The sequence below is a fragment of the Ammospiza nelsoni genome, chromosome 11 (assembly GCF_027579445.1).
Source record: "Ammospiza nelsoni isolate bAmmNel1 chromosome 11, bAmmNel1.pri, whole genome shotgun sequence".
NCBI classification, from domain to species: Eukaryota; Metazoa; Chordata; class Aves; order Passeriformes; family Passerellidae; genus Ammospiza; species Ammospiza nelsoni.
The window spans coordinates 11199122-11219524 of NC_080643.1; the positions used below are offsets into that span (position 1 = coordinate 11199122).

The window sequence follows — 20403 nt, forward strand, 5'->3', positions numbered from 1 at the left end:
CCTATCAGCCTGCTCTGCTGTCTGATTAGCTGGCAGCTATCACAGCTCTTCTTTTGCTCTGTTACAGTTTCATTTCCAGAGGAAAAAGCCCTGATGGATACTGAGCCTCAGGATTGTGGCACCACTGTAAATTAAATGAGGTTTCTGTTTATACCAAAGGGACGGCAGTGCCTCCTTAATCAGGCTGTCTGTTCTTTGGAAATCAGCAGATATTTTGCCTAAAAGCACCCAGCAGTGCAGTGTAACTCAGTAATAACTGTTTATTGGGGCTCAGGAGGGAAACCCCAGAAGAAAAACTGTAGTTAGGATCTGTAAAAACAAATAGAATATGTAGTTAGAAGCACTGGTGAGTGGTTGACTTCGGGGAGTTTCTTTTGCCTTTTGTTTTAAGATTGCCTGAACTTGATGGAGGCTCTTTCATTTAAAAGACAGAGAGACCTACAAATTAGGCAACATCTAGCTCCTAATGTGTGAAACTGCAATTTGCATACATCATGGCAGCTGCTGAGTTGGTCCTTATTACCTCTGCTGGAGTGTTAATTTAACCACAACTTTATCATTAATTTAAATGGAAAAGCAGCGGGTTGCTGGCATGCTACATTATCTGTCAGGAAACCTGGGAATCAGCTGACAGAGCCAGAAAGGGATTTCAATTCAGAGGGGCTGCAGGGTGCTGCCTCCCAGACTTGTGGTCACAGACAAGCTCCAGATTGCCCTTGGCCTGCTCTAAAGGCCAACACCAACCCCAAGGAAAAAAACTCAAATCAATATCATATCTGGACTGTCATAAGAGAATAAATAATACAATCAAACTTGAAGTCTCTGTATTTCTGGGGTTTTTTTGTCCCTATGTACCCAAACTGGCACTGTTTATACAGATATGATAACCAAAACATCATTGCTGGTTCTGACAACAAATGGTTTGTGGAGCAACCCTTGTAATGGAGTCCAGACCCACCCTGAGGGCTGAAGGCCCAAGCAGGAGATGCCAAAGCTGCCCAGGCAGGAGGTGCCAAAGCTGCCCAAGCAGGAGGTGCAGGGAGCAGCTGTGCCATGAACGGTGCCAGTGCCATCGGCCGGTGCCTGGAGGCTCCTCCACACTCAGCTGATGCCACATGGAGGAACAAACACACCAGAACCACTCATGTGGGAAGTAAAGCAAACATGAGGTACCAGTTGCCAAACCAGAGGCTGCCTCACTCCCCAGGAAAAGAGGCTGAGGAGCCCCGAGAAACTGCTGGCATGGGAGATGAGAGGAGCAGTGCCCATGCTGGAGAGCCACCCATGGGCATGGAGTCACCAAGCATGAGGGTCTCCTCTCCCAAGCCATGATGATGTGCCACCATTTAGTGGCACAATTGTGTATTTTTCAATGGAGAATGAGGTCCAGCTCTGAACCATGGCAAGAGTGACAGAGGAGGTGAGTTCAGCTCAGAACCTCGGCTGAGATGTTTCAGTGGCAGAAAAGAAAAACCATGTCCTGATGCCTGCCAGAGATTAACTGAGCTGATGAAGTTCTCCTCTGAAGCTCAGCTAGAACTGACTGTGACTCATGGTCCTGCTCATGGCAAACTGGAGCAAAGCTTCATCCGTGGACGCTTTGCGTGCACCCACCCACCAGAACAGGTGTCCTGCTTTCAGGTGAGGCGTGAACATTGTGTAGCTGTTCCCAAACTGTGGACTGTGATAAAGACACACTTGGTCAGACTTTCTCCTAAAAAAAAAAAGGGCTATTTTTCCAATAAGTGAATCACTAAGAGTTGAGATTTAGAAAGGAATGTCTCTGCTCGTGCAGCACCACCATGTAGTGTATGACTGGTGTTATGCAGGCACGGTTCTAAAACATTAAATTCAACACATATTTCCTAAACACAGATAAATTTGCATTAAATGTGCCTTTTCTGTCTCTGATGCCTAGTCCTGCTCGTTATTTTAAAATACACTGTGCTAAAAGATCACACATTTATTGAATTATCACAGATACTCTTCCCTTGGTATTAGCTTAACAAAGTTCAGGAAAAACTTGTCTTCGCCCACATCTCAGCCATTCATTTTTATAACAAAAATCACCATGACAACAGATAATGATATCAGAGTGAAAAGATTATTACTTAATTACATGAAGAAGGTGAAAACAGGCTTGGCTTAGAGCAGAAAAAGCTTTTAATTTCAGCAAAAATATGGGGGGCACACACTCAATTTGTGACATCATGAAGTGCTGCTGAGATCTGCCCAGGGGCTGCTCTACTGCATGATGGGGTGTCCCAGTTAATTCAGTGAAGAGCAAGAGAAATACTTGAATTTCATGACCAATAAAGAGAAATTTTCCTTAAAAATGTTAGTGTTTTTGTGAAACAGGCTCATTATAGAAATTATCAGAAGGAATGCATCCATAAAGAAGCATGATTATTATTTAGGTAGTGGACTGCCTTTATATAAATAAAATTAACTACATAAATGCTCCATTGTTAACCAGCACCATGCTATAAATTGTTCCAAGTTAGAGGAGAACAGGGCACAGGATATGGTCCATTTTTTATCACAGCTGTGGCATTTCATCAGCACACTGCTCTATCTTGGCTTCTGTGAGAACTGTGGTATCAGACTGGGTATTTTTATTTCTAAGATAAATCTGACCTTTTAATAAGAACAATCTGGGAGTTTAGACAATATATATCTTTGTAATCTGGTCATTCAAATTCTCTGACAAGAATAAACTTTAATAACTGGGATTTTTCTTCCCTAGTTTTGTTCACAAATGCTATAAAATATGCTTTTAAAATACTGTACTTTAATTTTCCCTCTAAACCAAATGAACTGCTCTTAGCAGTTGAATGTTTCTGCAAACTTCCTCTATGGCTTTTAGAAAAACTGCGTAATAAAATCATCAGAATAAAAATCTAGATAAGGAATCTACATTTCGTTTTCCATTTTCTTAGAAGTTATTACAATCAATCCACCAATTAGCATGGTGAAGAAATAAATTCATGCTATTTAAAAAAGAACATTCTGAAAACCCCTTAATGTCTTTCTCAACTAAAAGCATTGGCTCAACATTAATCAGTTTTATAACCCTAAATTCTGCTTAATCTTTTTTCCATCTTTGCTTAAACATATGGAAATAAAAAATAGTGTATTATGGCCGTCTCCGCTCCTCTTTAATTTTCAGAGTATGAGATGTACATCAGTGCAGCCCCACTATTCTGGTCTAATTTAGTTGATCTGTTTCTGATCTACACCAGCACAAAAAAAAAGAAGATAACCATAAAATATACAGATAACAACTCAATTTGGTCAGAAATCCTTCTTTGGTTACAGCTTCTCGCAGAAGGGCAGGAGGATCAGTTTGTGAACATTTCTGTCAGCTATGGAGACAGTGGCCTTGGTTTTGGGGATGACTTGGATAGGGTCAGCAAGCAACAGCATCTGTGTGGTTGGGTACCCTCACCTCAGAGCTAGGTGGGTGCTCCTGTCACAGACATCCTTTATGAAAAATCCTTTCCTTAGGATTTTTCCTCCTCAGAAGCTGAGAGGACTCAGGAACAAAATGTAAACAATGGTTATCTGCTGCTGTGGAATGCAACAGGTGGATCTGTGATTGGCCTCATGTAGTTGTCTCTAATTAATGGCCAATCACAGTCAGTTGGCTTGGACTCTGTCTGAGACACAAACCTTTGTTATTCATTCTTTCTTTTTCTATTCTTAGCTGGCCCTCTGATTAAATCCTTTCTTCTATTCTTTTAGTATAGTTTTAATATAATATATATATCATAAAATAATAAATCAAGCCTTCTGAAACATGGAGTCATATCCTCATCTCTTCCCTCATCCTCAGACCCCTGCGAACACCGTCACATGCTCCTGTGCTGGAACTGCTTCAGCCACCCAGGAGCAGCTGCCACCCAGAGATATGCCTGGTTCTGTGCAAGGTCTGTGGGGGACATGATTCCTGCAGTGGCCACCAACACCAGCTGAGCTGTCCCACCCCAGGAAGAGTCTGCTGCTCCCCAGCACGGTGCCTGGCAGGCAGCACAGGGACAGGGGTGAGGAGAAGGTGCCTGTTGGCTGTGTCCTAATGTGCCCCTGAGCCTGACATTAGAGCAGCTCCTCATCCCAGCCAGGAGCCCAGTGCAAGGCCATTTATAGCCCTGGCACCTCGCTGTCACCAGGAGCTCTGTGTGCTGTGTCAGAGCTCTGCTCCCCTCTCCATGCCCTCTCACGGGCCCCTGCCGCTCCCAGCGTGGAACAGGTACATTTAAATCCCATTCCCATTGGAACGGGAAAGAGAAGGGTGTTTGCTGCTGGGACAGATGGGCAATCAGCAGGGCCAAGCTTGCTTTGGGCTGCTGGGTGCATGGGAAACTTGTAGGCAGGGATACCCGAATGTTTGTCTTGGGGAATCCTTAAAGGTGCTTTGGAGGGGCACAAACACAGGGCCAGCTGCAAGGCAGAAACAGGGGGAGGAGGCTGTAGGACCCACTGCTGGTGCCAAAACTGAGCCTTCTCACTTCCTTACAGTGCCTGCTGCCTAGATCATACAGGAATTGTAAGAGATTCATTACAAAGTTAGCACAGGAACCATTGATCAGCATCTGGGGGGGTCTGTTTGCAGCTATGTGGAGTTTGTCAGCAGTGTGGGAACAGGATCAGCCAGTGGGTGCAGGAATTTCAGTGCCTAAGGTCTGTGCATGGTGGGGAAATTTGAATACTCCACAAACCTGCAAACATCTGGACTTGCTTCCATATAGGAAGCTCAGGGAAACTCTTGCCTCTTCAATCAGGGTATCTATACGTGCCTGGGACTGATCCCTGCCAAAGGGATGAACATTTTCAATATGAGGTTCAGTGGGGACTGCAGATTTAGGACATATTGAATATGTGTGTCAGTGAAGGGGCTGTTTTGGAGGTGGTGGTGTGTTGCTGCCATGGGTTGCTCTGAATTTTCCCTTCTGTGGATATGGACATACCCACATATTTGCTTGGTAGTGATTGAAATTGGAACTGGAGAAATTCAGTGGTAAGTTTGGATTCAACTAATGGAGTAACTAATGGAATCCTCACGTTGAGTTATAAGGGTTTACAATTTGCACTTTATTATAATCTCACTGCCAAATGACAACGTTATTAAAGTTTTTACATACTTGCATTTGCTCACCAGAGGGATGCATGCTCTTGAGTTATGTAAGTATTAGCAATTAGAGTTCACAATCTTTTGTGAAAATGCAAAGAGGGCCTAGTTTGCACAGTTATTAAATTATGTTTATTTTAATGTGACACAGTCCTGTTTATATTATATAACTGTTCTGGAAAGTGAGCCTTTCCTACACTAGCCAGTATATTTAGAGAAATGCCAAAAGAGAAACTCCTAAGGCCCTTGTCAGGCTGCCTAAAGAGCTACTGAAATGCATTTTAGAAATACATTTTCCTTCTGCTGGCATCTGTCATTGTAAAAAGCTTGTGCATCTTCCTTCTGTGAATGAGCACTTTGCCATTTCAGTTTTTATATGTAAGAGAAATGATCTGCATATGTGAACTGTAAAAGAAATGGGCTTGGTATGTCTATCTTTAGGTTCTATTCTTCTCATACAATTAATGCACATAATTGACTCAAACTGGGGTTTGTCCATAGGCATTTGTTTGTTAACAGAGCTACATCAATTTTCTACTTAAATTGTGGGATTCTTTTCACTGATTCACTGAGCTTTGAACCAGATTAAGTCAGGTGAAGGCACATTGGAAAATATGGCCCATAGGGTCTTTCATTTCCAGCTGCTTTGATTTTTTTCATGAATTTTTTTCTGTAACAGTTTAAAGAAAAAAAAAAAAGCCTGGTATTTGCTGAGATAGGATCAATATTAATCCAATCCCACATCTAGGCCTGTGAGTTGGCAGTACACAAAGCTCAAACTGTCAAATCTTCCCAGAATCATAAACTACCCAAAGGCTTTGAAAACTGATCAAAGCATCTTCAGGTCTCCAATGGTCAATCATGCTCCCAAACACAGTTTTTGAAGCTTTGCAGACTGCTTAAAAAATCTCCCTGGTAGGCACCAAGTTTCTCCTAGTTCATAGCACCTTGTTGAGGTCCATTTTATTTTTGTTTTAAATTAAGAGCAATGCAATGAGAAGGAAAATGAAGCTTCTGCAGAAAGGCCAAGCTGTATTTGTTACAATCTGAGTGGAGATGACTGCAGGCTGTGCAGGAGTGGGATTTTTGGAGCAGCAGGGATGCAGGGACGCACACAGGGGAGCACAACAGTGCCACAGCTGCCTGCATCTACAGAAGCAGCTTGTAGGTCAGCAGCCTGTGTCTTTCACTCCTTCTGCACCACTTTCAGACTGTAGCAAGCTAAGAAAGCTCCCACGAGCCTGTCAGCACATCCCAGCAAGAACCAGCCTATGCTTGGATCTAGCGAGACCTCAGAGTGCCCTGACCCAGCCCTCTCAATAACAGAAACAAAGTGCCACAGGGATGGAGGGAGAAAAATAGTTAAAATCTCTCTCAGAAGGACTGTTAGACTTTATCTCATATGGGCAAATCATTGGATTTGTAGTGTTAGTAGCTTCAAAACCTCAAAATTCCTCCTCTGCCAAGAATAAATCAGTTCAGATCCCCTGATCTGTACCTGCTGTGGGGCTGTGTAGGATATGGGGTTACAGTTGGTAGAGTTGAAGGCTCATGCTCACCAGAAGTCCCCATGGGAAAGGCAGAGCTGCAGGCTGGATGGGCAGGAGCCAACGGAGGAGAGTCAGCGTAGTGACAGTTGGAAGGGAGATTGTGATTGGCTGAAGGAACGCGCGGACAGTGTGGGAGCAGGAAGCTGATTGGCTGAAGGACACGCGGAGAGCATATGAGCAGGAATCTGATTGGCTGAAGGAACACACAGACAGCATATGAGCAGAAGCTGATTGGATGGTAGGACATGGACAGCAGCACGGCATCTGAGCCAGCCAATGGGTGCCTTCTTTCTGTTAATTTCTGTTAGGTCTTGGTTTGGTTTCAGTTACGTCTGGTTAAAATTAAAGGTATAAAAAGAGGCCGATTTTTACAATAAAGTGATCTCCTTCAGATGAAGTAGGGATCCGTGTCACTTTGTTCCCCACTGCTACAAATGGTGCCCGAACAGGGACTCATAAAGGCGGTGCAGGGTGTGTGGTCTGCTCTGGTAGCAGCTCTCACTAGGTCATGGAACTGGCTGGGAAGGATCCAGGAAAAGGATCTGGGAAGAGTTTGGGAAGGAACTCAAGAGTTTGGGAAGGAACTGGGGAATTTAAAGTGCATGCACCTCATGCACTGAGTAGACCAGTCAGAGAAAGTATGGGAGGTGGAACAAAGCAGGAGCTTGGGCCAGGTCAGGCAGCCCCTACATCAGCAATCTATTAATATGGCTGATAAAAAACTAAGCACCCTGCTGGACTGGGTGTCGAATCAAGTTCAAGGTTTTCTCTGTAGTGGGCCACTTTGATTAGAAGCATGGCAAGCAGCAGGCCAGAGACTTTTTGATATCTCCAGTTTATCCCAAAGTTTATGGGCACCTCGCTACATGGGGGACAATGGGGACAATCATGGTGGCCATTAAAGGAAGTCACTCGACTGTCAGCCACTTCATGGCTTTGTAAGTTGATTCCGCCAAACCCTCAGCACCACCAGAACCCATATACAGCCCTGAGATGGACCCAAACCCCACAGAATTGCCTTACCCTGAGGTCAACCCAGCCCTGAGGGAGTGCCTCACCCAGATAAAAATCCTCACACAGTGGGACCCTTCAGTGTGGAATTCCCACATCACGAGTGGGTGGCAGACTCACTTCTTGCCCAAGATGGCAACACACTCATCCAGCATTGGCACAAATGCTGGAAAGCCACCATGAAGGAGGGTGACTTGGCTGTCATTACAACCTGCCCAGTAATATATGCACCAAACCAAAGAGAGCTGAGCAAGGGGGTTCTTTCAATGACTTTAATAGAAGGTGACCCCATCATCTGGCAAATCTTTTAGAACTCTCTAAGCTATTTAAGGCTGAATTTTTACCTTTAAAAGTGATGCAGACACTTCAGTTCCTACATTGCTCAGTAAGCTGAAGCAGGAGCTGGGCTTTTAACTTAATTAGATGCCTTTGAAAGCCTGAAAATCTTACTTCTCTAAGTAACTGGCAATTGACTGAATATGGAAAACTTCCAGAAAGGTACCCTGGCTGCTGGTAGCTACAGTGATACTTGAAACACATCCATGCACTAAATGTATAATGGTTACAGAAAACCATCTTTTAGTGACACTTACCTGTATGCCTATATCAACATAAATTTCCTAAAAGAATTGGTTGTTCTCCAGTTCTAATTGGAGATTCTTAATGTGCTGCCATAAGTCTGTATATTTTACCTGGACAGAATGGATGTAATTAATTCAAGAAATTATATCTGAATCAAAGCAAGAAAGTATTCCCTGAAACTGTCAGTGACCTTTTCAGCACAGATCTCCAGCCACAGACTAGAGATGCTTCCCAGTCTGACCACCAATAACTATTATTTGAATTGGCTTTTTCAACCAGCTGGGCACCTAACTGATCTTGATTTAGTCTGTGGATTTCATCATAATTTGTCACATATGACCATATCAGTGGTCTTAAGACAAAGTGTCTAATTTATCCCCTATTATCCCTGAAAAAATGAAGAAAATTAGGTTGGATTGACACAATTTGTTCTTGATAAATAGGTGCCATAACTGCTTTTATCACCTTGTTACCCTCTAAATCCTTATAATTCAATCACATAATAATTTCTTCTGGCATCTTTCCAGGTGTCAGAATTAAGAGAATGATTCCTATTATCCCATAGATACAGGAACATCTATAATTCATTGGAAGCTTCCTTTATATATCTTATTATACCTGTTCCTTGTATCAAGATTAGCATTATTATTTGCCCTTTTTGAGCACTGTGGGATCTTTTGCACGGTTTAAAATCTTGATTTTAAATGCCAGCACAGCCTTCATAATTGAACTCTGAGATTATAACATTATTATCCTCTGGGTGCTGATTTCTGCCTCACTGTGGCTGTCAGCCAAATGTCATAATGCATACAATTAACAGATTTGCTTCTCAGCTTACTGATAACAAAGGAAGCACAAATAATTCATGGGCAGAGGCACTGATTCTTTGATGTGATTGAACTCTGATCCTCTCAGCACCTGAAGGGAGGCTGGCTGAAGGCAGGGCAGCCTCATTAAGGCAAAGAAAAAGAAAAAAAAATAGCAGAGGGTGAAGAGGAGGATGCAGGAGGTGCTCCCCACGCTGGGTGCTGTGACCTCTGCTGGGCCAGGTCCTGCAGCTCCCACCCTCCCACCATGACAAGGAAACAGGAGATTCCTCAGGAAAAGACAAAAAAAATCTATGTCCCAGACAAAAAATACAGACAAAATAATGTCTCTTATTACAGAGTAGCTTTTTTTTCCCCCCCAGAGGTTGGGGAAAATTCCTGATGAGCTACTTCCATCTGGTATAGAGTCCCTTTGCACTGGGGCAGTTCAAAGAGCCTGCAGTGTAACTGAGAATTGAGGACTGCATTTATTTATAGTTTGATAGCCTCATAAAAGCTGGAGAGCTGAGCTCACAGCAGTGTGCTTATTTATGTTTTAAACTGCTCATGCAGCACGCCACTGCCTTGCAAACTGTATGCTGGAGCTCCTGCATACCATTATATATGGCTCTTTGTAAGGTTCATGGCACAAAGGGAATAAAAGGGTGAAATTAGACTGACTAAATGGTTGATATAAAAATTAAAATAGCAGAGAGAACTGGAGAAAAATTATTAGCCCAGCTCTCAAAGTTACATACAATGGAGGTTTGCACCTGAATCCATTTTTCACAGCAGAAGAAAAAGGTATCCCAAAACTCTGAGTGAGGCATTAACTCTGATTTTAGCTCCTTGTCACATTATAAAGGATTTGAACCTTGCACTGGAAGTTTTATAGTGACAACTCAGCCCCTGACAAAATCTCAGAGCAGTGTCTTACTGCAAATTATATTTGCATCACACTTATCCTCTCTTTAACTATCAATGTACCATCTTTTCCCCTCTGTAACCCAGAGGGAAATCAAAGCAGCACTGTTCCATTATTACCCTTTAATAGTCTTTCCAGTGATATAAAGGAGAATATTAATATCCTTCCAATGACCTCACCTAAGCACTGCTAAAAGCTGGGAGGGAAGTGACAAGTTTGCATCTAAAGCACAGGGATGAATTTCTGAAGTTAATGAAAGGATTTCACCCCTGGGTTTTAATCCTGTTTTCTTTTTAACCTTTTAGCTTCAGTTTCCTCAGCTGTAGGTAGACTCACATGCAAGTCAACAGCATGATTTTGCTGAGTGCAGTTCAGCCAGGAGCTGGCTGTGCTGTCAAAGCACAGGCATAAAGAAGATGTGTTCTGGCAGGAAAAAGTGAATATTGTCCTCTTGCAAGAGTGAGGTAACCACACTGTGGCTCTGCAGAGCTCAGTGGGGTGGGTGGAGGCAGCTTGGAGGGCTGCAGGGACCCTCCTGAAAGGTGCAGACTCTGCACAGGGTGAGGGGATGGTGGGCATGGAGCAGGTCTGTGGTGGTGTTCACAGGGGTCCCAGGAAGAGGGAAGAGATGAGGGTTCTGACTCCATCTATCAGAAGACTGGTTTATTATTTTGTGATATGTATTATATTAAAAGAAAATTATATATTAAAACTATACTAAAAGAATAGGAGAAAGGATTTCATCAGAAGGCTTGAAAGGAAAGAAGGAAGAATGATAACAAAAAGTTCTGACTCTCAAGAGAGTCTGAGCCAGCCGACTGTGATTGGCCATTAATTAGAAACAACCAACATGGACCAATAAAAGATGCACCTGTTGCATTCCACAGCAGCAGATAACCATTGTTTACATTTTGTTCCTGAGGCCTCTCAACTTCTCAGGAGAAAAAATCCTAAGGAAAGGATTTTTCATAACAGATGTCTGTGACACAGGTCCAGGAGAAGGGGCTCAGCCCATCTCCTGCCCCCAGGCTATGAGCAGTCCAGCTGCTGCTCCTGGGGAGGGCATCCAGGGCAGAACCAGCAGCTTTGGGGTGGCAGAGGAGCCCACCTGCCCTGGCTGCAGATGGACACTGCCCTTCATGGTGGTGTGGGACTTATCCATCAGATTATGAACTCCTCAAATAGCACACTAATGGCATGAGATATGTTTTTCCTCAATAATGCTGTTGCTGAGGCCCTGCTGATGAAAGAGCAGAGGAGGTGGCTGCCAGAGTGTTGTGCCAGATGTGCTGATGGCTGGTATGGACACTTTAAAATTCACAAATCTAATGAACAGTGTAATCACCGATGAATGGTTGCTCTTAAGAAAGCTAAATTAACAGTGAAAGAAAACATAAAGGTGACCAGCAAAGGAAATGAAATCATAACTCAGTTCTAAGACAGCTTCTTCCTGATCTGTACAAAAGTCTGGGGGAAATTATGGTGATTAATTATCTCACTTGTTCTTTACGTTAAAAATACACATTTTGACCATTATGGAAAACCTGGAGGATGCATAAAGTTTTGACATCAGAAAAGAAAAAAGATTGAAGTTGATAATTTTGGAGGAAAAGTCATGATTAGTCAGAATGTGAAACAGGATTGGAGCTTGTTGGTGCTCACTAACACTTTCATACAGCTGGGGATGAACAACCTGGTTCAGGACACAACAGCTCATCTTCTTTAAGAGGTCTGTGCTTATGGTCTTTGAGGTGGGAAGCACAGTTTCTGAGATATAGAGAGGTTCCTTTATCAAAATGCAGTGAAGGTCAAATATTACAAAATTATGAAATAGCACAAGGGGTAAACAATAAATGTTCTAATTATCATGTAGGATAATTAAAAAAAAAGAACATTTCTAATCTCATGAAAGGCTTCTACTGACTGTAAAGACTGCTCCAGAGGTAGTCAATGCAGAATTAAGACCCATGTTTTCTCAAATGCAGTATTTAATTTCAAAGGAGACAGGAAAAAAAATCTAGTTTTTGAAATACCATCTCTGTCTTTTTTGTACTAAACTTGCTCTTTGATTGAATTTTAGAGGTATCATAAGAAGAGCTCAGAGTCTGGCCTACATCCAGAGGTTAATGTTTAGTCTTCCAAATTAATTTTTTAAATCTGGTAATAACCCAGTTTCATTTCTTAGATTTGTTGCTTCTGGTTCCATATTTGGAATATGGACAGACTCAATCAAATCAAGGAAATGCCAATCTTCAAGCATGCTTGGCTTTTAAATTAGCACTCAAAGTGAGGAATCTACCTAACTGCAGAATGAGGACTAGTTCCAAAAACAACTGAACAGCTAAAAGAGTAGGTTTGAGTTTGGTGATATAGCTGTAGGTTTCCTTTCCACCTGGGAAATAACTGTAATATTTTTAAAGATCTATCTATCTAAATCTGTAGAAAAATCTGGACTGTTTGTAAAAATAGAGGAATTTCAAAGAATTTCATATACTCATTTTTACACGTTTCTTTAATGAAACTAAGACTTATCTTTGTGTTGCCAGGATTTGAGAAAACTAATTCAATCTGTGATACAAGCCCTTGATCCTGCAAGTATTTAAGCTGCTGAGGAATGTTACTCATTTGAACAGTCTCATTAAGCACTTTGTACCATGTTTACAATGTGTTTCAAACATGGTTATACCACAGCTTTAGGACTTGTTCGTGTACTGGTGACTCATGACACGAGTCCTTAATGCATTTCTAAAACAGAGCTGTCTCATTACCATATTACAGCCAAAAACTGTGATAAGGACTGGTATCCCTCAAGTGATGGTAAATGTCATTCTCCCACTGAAATTCTACACCTGTACTTCACATTCTGCAAAAAGACAGAGATTCATTAAAGGATCTGCCTTCAAAAAAAAACCAAAAACCAAAAGACAAAAATCCCAAAAAACCAAACTAAACCAAACCCCAAAACAACAACAACAAAAAAGCCCCAAAACCAAACAGAAATGAGACCACAAATTTCCATTTTCTCCCCCTGTAAATAAAACTGGAGGGAGCATGTTAATAATTACAATTTAATTTAAAATGTCCCTTGAGCTTACAGTGAGTGGAACCAAAACTGTGACTCTATAGCACATAAACATCCTGCTGAGAGGAGGGAGGACAGCTTGAAGGCTGGCCTCTATTAACTGAATTTATTTACACTATTTACTTTACTAATTCCAAAGGAATCTGGTAGCAACTCTGTAGAAACCAGTGGCCTATGCTTTGGTGTGACAGAGAAAAGAATCTGGCCAGTTGCACCAAATTGCTTCCTGCCACTTCACTACCAGTCTTTGGGGGTAAAAGCTGCCTCCACCCATAACACTGCATTGACTCTCTCTGCTCAATTTTATAGGCTCTGTATCAAGATCAGGGAAAAGAGGGAGAAGGCAGTTGAAAAAGGCTGCTTTGAAGGGAAGTCTGTAATAATCTTTAAATAATGACAGAATTTGGGGGTAGGTATTGAATAGCGAAGGTCATTTGAAGTGTTGATTTTTCTTATATTTTGTCTTGGAGGCCTTGAACCTGAGACCTCACCATAATTTGGCATGATTTTTATACATTACTGATTCATATCACACCATACAGATTATTAACTTTAGGTAATTACAGCAATATTCATTTGCCCAATGGTTTGTTCTTATTGGACAACATTATGCTTCTATCTCTAGAGACATTCCCAATGAAGACCTTTAGTTCTGAGGATATTTAAAGAGAGGAAGTTTGGGGATCCACCATGGACCGCAAGGCTGAGGAGAAGAGAAAGCAGCGCCACAGCTTGGCTTTGCTGGAGCAGGTGAAGAGCATGAAGGAATGCACACAGATCATCGACGTGGTGCTGGTTGCAGAGGGCCAGAAGTTCCCGTGCCATAAGGTGGTGCTGGCCGCCTTCAGTGCCTATTTCAGGGCCATGTTCACGTGCGGCCTGGCAGAGTGCACGCAGAGGGAGGTGGTGCTGCACGATGTCTCAGCTGAGAGCGTGTCGGTGATCCTGCACTACGTGTACAGCGCCGAGCTGCGCCTCACCGGCCTCAACGTGCAGACTGTCGCCCTCGCCGCCTACTTCATGCAGATGGAAGAGGTCTGCAACATGTGTCAGAAGTACATGATGGACCACATGGACGCTTCCAACTGCGTGGGCATCTATTACTTTGCAAACCACATCGGGGCGGATGATTTGTGTGACCAAGCGAGGAAATACACGTATCAGCATTTTGCTGAGGTGAGCTTGCAGGAAGAAATACTAGAGATTGAATTCCAGCAGCTGCTGACCCTCATCAAATCAGATGACCTGAATATTTCCAGGGAGGAGAGCATTCTGGACCTCGTCATTAGATGGGTCAAGCACAGCAGAGAGTCCCGTTCACAGCACCTTGTTGAGCTCCTCAAGCAAGTGAGACTGGTGCTCGTCAGCCCCTCTTTTCTTGTGGAAGCCCGGAAGAGGAACACAATGATTCTGTGCAACTCAGAATGCAATGATATGTTCGAGGAAGCACTGAAAGCCATCCAGCTGTCCAGGCACCCTTCCCTCAGCCTGAGATATGGCATGGAGACCACAGATCTCCTGCTCTGCATCGGCAACAACTCCCTCGGCATCAGGTCCAGGCACGGCAGCTATGCAGATGCCAGCTTTTGCTATGCTCCTGTGACAGGAAAGACCTACTTCATTTCCTCCCCAAAATATGGAGAGGGCTTGGGATGTGTTTGCACTGGAGTTGTCACTGAGAAAAATGAAATCATTGTAGCAGGCGAGGCAAGCGCCGTCAAAATGTCTAGACAAAGGACGAGGAACATTGAAATTTATAGGTGTGTACCCTCTGTCAGAAATCCCCTAATTATTGCAAAATTTTAAATAATGTCCCTGGGGGGGGGGGGGTTGGGGAAGACCATTCCACAAAGCATTTTTGACTTGGCTTCTTTTTTCTTAGAGATTTTGACTACTTGGATCAATTTGTCACAATTTATTTTCACAGCTCTGAGGTATACAAACAACCAAATTCTTCTGAAAGAATGAAGAGTTACTCTTGTGGTATCTCTGAGTAAATGAGCTCAATTTGATAAATGCATGTAGATTTTATATTCTCTTTACCAAAATCTCAGTATTTTCCTTGGATATTTCTCTTCTAGGTCATTATCAGAGGGAAATGAGCCAAGTGATGATCCAATGAGCCCAGTAAAAGAGAGAAAATATGCTTCTCTGTTGATGTTGATGATAATGCTTCATAGATTAAATATGATGATTGATAGCTCAAAAAACTCATTCTGTTTTTACTCATATCCTTTCAGATGCACACATTTTAAAGAAAACCAGACATTTCCAGGATTAAAGATCAATTTTTAAAATGGTGACACCATTTTCAAATGCAAATGCCTAAATTTGAGGAAATTAATTCATAGTGAGGCAGGTGAAGTGGCTTTCTTTTCAGCAGCGTTGAGTTCTCACTGCTCCCACTAATTTCAGCAGAAACTGTGATTGGGCAGCACATGCAGAAATAAGTGTCTTCTTGTCTTAATTAGGGTAAAATATCTTTGAAAGAAGGACACCTAGGATTCCACATACTAAACATGCTTGATCCTGCAAACATTGGGCTCTATTTTATAACTTCTCTGTGAAGGAGAGAGCTCCTCTCGTCACTGTGCTGAGTAAACACTGACAATTAAAGGGGGCAACATTTCCAAGCAGGCTGATGGGACCTGGGTGAAGCAGGGCATTCACAGCTGTGGGTTCTCCTACAGATACCACCAGCGAGGAAACCACTTTTGGCACAGCTTGTGCAGCACTCAGCTCCGCGAGCTCTACGCGCTGGGCACTGCCCACAACGACCTCTATGTGATAGGAGGGCAAATGAAAGTGAAAAATCAGTATCTGGTCACAAACTGTGTGGAGAAGTACTCCATGGAGCAAGGCACCTGGAGAAGCACAGCGCCCCTGCCAGTGCCACTGGCCTGCCACGTGGTGGTGACAGTGAAGGACAAGCTGTACGTGCTGGGTGGATGGACACCACAGGTTGAGAATTGTGCCCTTTTGCTTTGTTTGCTTTGTGCACTAACAGGAACTGTTGTGTAGTTTTACAGTGCTTCTTGCATGGGAAATCACATCAGTGATAACAGAAGAATAAGTTGCTCACATTTCTCTGATTAAACATGTTCTATAGGAAAATCAAACAGGGTGAAGAAGAATAATATCCATCTATGCCATCCTCACTGTAAATACCAACTTCAGGAAGGGCAGTTTTTATTCACAAAGATGTTGACTGTGAGCAAGAGTTTAAAATACATCTCCTTTGTCATTATAGGTTCTGTCCTTTCTATTCCCTATTTACAATCCTCTTAATTTTTCTAGGTATAATAAATAATGGCATTTAATCGTACAGGGACACTTAACTGTGCCCTGTCTTCAAAAAGTGTGTACACAAGTACACTTCAGGGACAGATTTCTATATGACATTTAAAGTTCACCTTGCTTTCTCAGGAAGCTTTCTTGGTTAACTAAAGTTAATTTATTTGATTTTTATTACATTACATTTTAAATGAAAAGTCAAAGCATTCTCTGGGAAACAGAGTCCTTTAAACAATCCATTTATTTATTTCTGCTGCCTTGCTTGGCTATGTAAAGTTTTTAAAGGGATTTTCAGCAGGGCCACAGATACATGTTCAGTAGTACAGAGATTATACAGAGCTATGCTCCAAGGAAGATGGATGTCAAGGGCAGCGCTCACTCTCTCCAGTTCTCCCAGTGCAAAATATGTTTTTTTCAGAGTCTAGCCCATTTTTATTTATTGCTTGGTGAATTTCAAATTTCAGTGCTCAGGAAAAAGCCCTGCATTCACTTGACAATGAAGTGGAGCATCTGTAATGCTCGTTGCAATATGTTCAGACTGTCACCACAACTCAATGGTTTCTGTCCTCTCGAAATAAATTACTGCTTAAAGTATTTAAAAGTGAGATGCAGTCAGCTAACAAGACTTCCACCTCTTTGAATATTTTGAGTGCGGGAGTCCCCAAAGAGGCAACAGAAAGATCAGAGAATATTTCTGATAGAGAAACAACTGTGTAAGGGTGTCTCATATGTAAAGAACTAAAATACGAAAACACTTAATGTAGAAACAATCTGTCTGTAAAAAAAACCTTGAACTGAAAGATATGTCATATAACAAAGATAGATGTTGAAGTCAGACAACCAGGTTTGTTAAGCTTTTTTCCAGAACAGATTGTGAGAGGGAAAGGTGGCTTAGAAGCACGAGTCAGGAATATTGAGCCAAGAATAATTTTTTTAAAATCCACCTAAAGTGGATACCTGCCTACCAGTACTATCAGTAACAATGCATGGGTGTCTGAGTTTATATAGAAATAGGTTTGAGATGAGCAGATTAACAGCAATTGATCAAAACCCACAGCTTTGTAAGATTCTGCTGTACCTGTGCAGACCAGGATAAATTAGCTAAAGTACTCTTGAAAAAGTGCTTTGAGACCAGCACTAAGAGTGCTGAATTCTTCTTGTACCATTTATCTTCCCCCTGTCAGATGCAGTGATTGCCTGTGTGGGGTTACCACAGCTGCACGGGGAAAGCAAATGAGCTGGCCAAGCCAGGGGCTGTCCCTGTGCTGGATGGAGCAGCACTGAATGTTCTGTCAATCCTGAACAAACACTAACAACAGCATTGACAGAGTGCCCTAAATGCACGTGTCCATTACAGGACAGAGAAAAATACCCTTCCCACTCAGGCTTTGTAATTGAAATAAGACAATTCGAAGTCAAGCCAGGACATAAAATAACAGCTTAGGAGGGCAAGGACTCGCTCATCACAGCGCTGCTCTGCTCAGCATCGGGCTGGCCCCTGATGCCAGCACAGTTAAAACACAAAGTGACTCCAGCCTTGCTAACTGGGGGCTGTTAAAATGGAAGAAAGTGTTTGGTGAGGCTGAGAGGAAGATTTCGTACCCCTGAGACACAGGGAAGGGCTGCTGGAAGTCATGTTTTCTGTACACAAGGAGAACAGGGTGCGCTCCAAGGAGAATGTTACCACAAAAATGAGGTTGGATGTGAATTTACAGCATGTCAAGTGGTGTCTTCTCCTAAGTACATGTTTAGTCTGTGCTGAAAATACTCAGCTTCCAAATATCCCTCTTTCAGTGAATAAATTAGCATTTCACACTTACCACAGGGAAAGAACATGCCCCGGGCACTTACTGGGAGTAACCAAGGGGCTTTATATTTACTCTCTAGTTTGCCTCCTACTACCTTGTCCATGACATTAGTGTTGGAAAGGTTTTTTGGGAAAGAAAAATAACAAGAAAATAAGGACACATGTAACGCCATCACAAGTAAGCAAAGTATTTCTCTCCTTCTCACTCTCTCTATGTGAAAACTTTCATCCCAAAATATTTCAGAATCCTCCCTCCACATCCCACTGCTAACATTCAAGGGTGTCATACCCAGAAAACAGCGTCTGAATTCCCTGCATTGTATAAGACAGGCAGAGAAGGGGAAAGAAGATTAGAGAGAACAAGAGGAGTAGGAGTGAGTATAAAAAGTGTTATGGCAGCAAAGATATAGTGAGGGGGTTAGGAGCTTATTATGAAAACTATGGAAGTTACAGCTGTTGAACAACAACATTACAGTGGTTAGGCTGACTAAATAAATATGCAAATGTTTTTAGGATAAGATGTAAAAATATATATCAATAGATACACACATATATATGTATATACATATACATATACATATACATATACATATACATATACATATACATATACATATACATATACATATACATATGACTGAGAAAGGCCAGCAAAGTACCTGACTGAGACTCATGGTACAGTCTGAGTAATAGTGGAAAGAGATTTCAACATTTATCAGGAAAAAAAAGACAGACTGGTTTTCTCTCATTTTTATTAGGACTGCACAGCAGCCTTGTGGAAGGGGGTATGTTCTTCCAGAGCTGGGAACCTTAACCCTAACCCTGAATGTATTGTTAGGATCCAAATCTTTGGCTCTCTTGCTGCAGGATAGAGACATCCACTTATTCCTTTGCCTTCTACAGCAGACTCCCAGCCACCAGCCATGGGTGCTGCTAAACCCTGGGGAGAACAATCCCCCCCAGCTGTAATTGATGTGTTTGTGCTATTTATCTGCCGAGCTGTCTGCTGTGATTAACTGCCTGCAGGCATGTGTGGAGGGCTCCAAATGCTGTGTTATTACATGGCTGTCATATTTCATGCAGATGGATCTGCCTGACGAGGAGCCGGATCGATTGAGTAACAGAACGTTTCGCTACGACCCGGGCCAAGACAAATGGGTGGAGAGAGCCCCAATGAAGTTCTCCAAGTACCGCTTCAGCACTGCCGTGGTCAATGGGGAGATTTATGTCTTGGGTAAGAGGAAACAGATCTTTAACAGATAGGACCATTACTTTTTCTCCTTTCCAGCAATTTGCCTTTGTGAAGTGAAATATCTCACCCTTTGTTACGTACCGTAGGGCAAAGTACCTCATACTGAATGGGGAGTAATGTCCAGAATAACTCCTGCTTGTCTAGAATAACTCCCTAAGCTGCAGAAAAGTATATCTAGTGAGATATTAGGAAGTTCTAAGCTTAAAAATGGAGCTCTGTGCATTGTGTTTTCAGGCTTACAAGCAGGTATTGTATACAAAATAAGCAAGCATTATTTTAACCAAAAGTACGTGTGCTTATAGTGGTTGGATAGAACTACTGTCAGTGTGCTTTGCCTTGTGTGATTGGTCAAAAACCTTATGAAGTAAGTTGTAACATTACTGCTGCCTGGGATGTGAGCTGCTGGCATCTTCCCATTGTCATAACCATGTAATGAGACTGATGCTGGAAAATAAAACAGTTCAAGGCACGTTCCCAGCAGTCCCATCCTGTTTGTGATTTGTACATAGACCACAGCTGGTGATAAATGGGGAGTATTTTTATAAAGTTATTTGTTCCCCACATTATTTCTTCCTTCTGTTATTTATGTAGGTTAAAGTATGTGAATGCGTAGTGTTCTGGATTTGTGCAACAAAGATATTTTTCTTTGGGGTGTCAGGGTGTGACATAAATAATAAGGAATTTTAAAAGGTGAGTAGAGAAGCCTTGAAGCATCATTTCACAGGTGAGCAGTGAAATGCTAAGGAATATATGCAGCATCCTGAAGGAAAGGCATAAGGATAAAGAAAATTTTGGTTTCCCAAAACTAATATCATTGTCTCCTGACAAAACTCAGTGAACTCTCTTCCACCTATCTCAACACAGTGCATTAAAAAAAAAAATTATTTTTGTCAAGTTTTGATTGAATCCTTTCAGGTTTTTTGTTTCAAACCAGTACTTTGACCAAATGTTTTACAATTTGTGCAA

General features: G+C 42.2%; 1 protein-coding gene across 1 annotated transcript in view; it reads left to right on the plus strand.

The window, feature by feature from the left end:
* Nucleotides 1–4184: 4184 nt before the first annotated feature.
* The window catches only part of KBTBD12 (kelch repeat and BTB domain containing 12), a 39585-nt gene continuing 23366 nt past the window's right edge, over nt 4185–20403 (plus strand). The window contains exons 1-4 of the mRNA XM_059480467.1: nt 4185–4249; nt 13710–14844; nt 15775–16045; nt 19269–19419. Coding sequence (XP_059336450.1) covers nt 13775–14844; nt 15775–16045; nt 19269–19419 — 1492 coding nt within the window. The 5' untranslated portion in view covers nt 4185–4249; nt 13710–13774. The remainder of the gene's footprint in view (nt 4250–13709; nt 14845–15774; nt 16046–19268; nt 19420–20403) is intronic.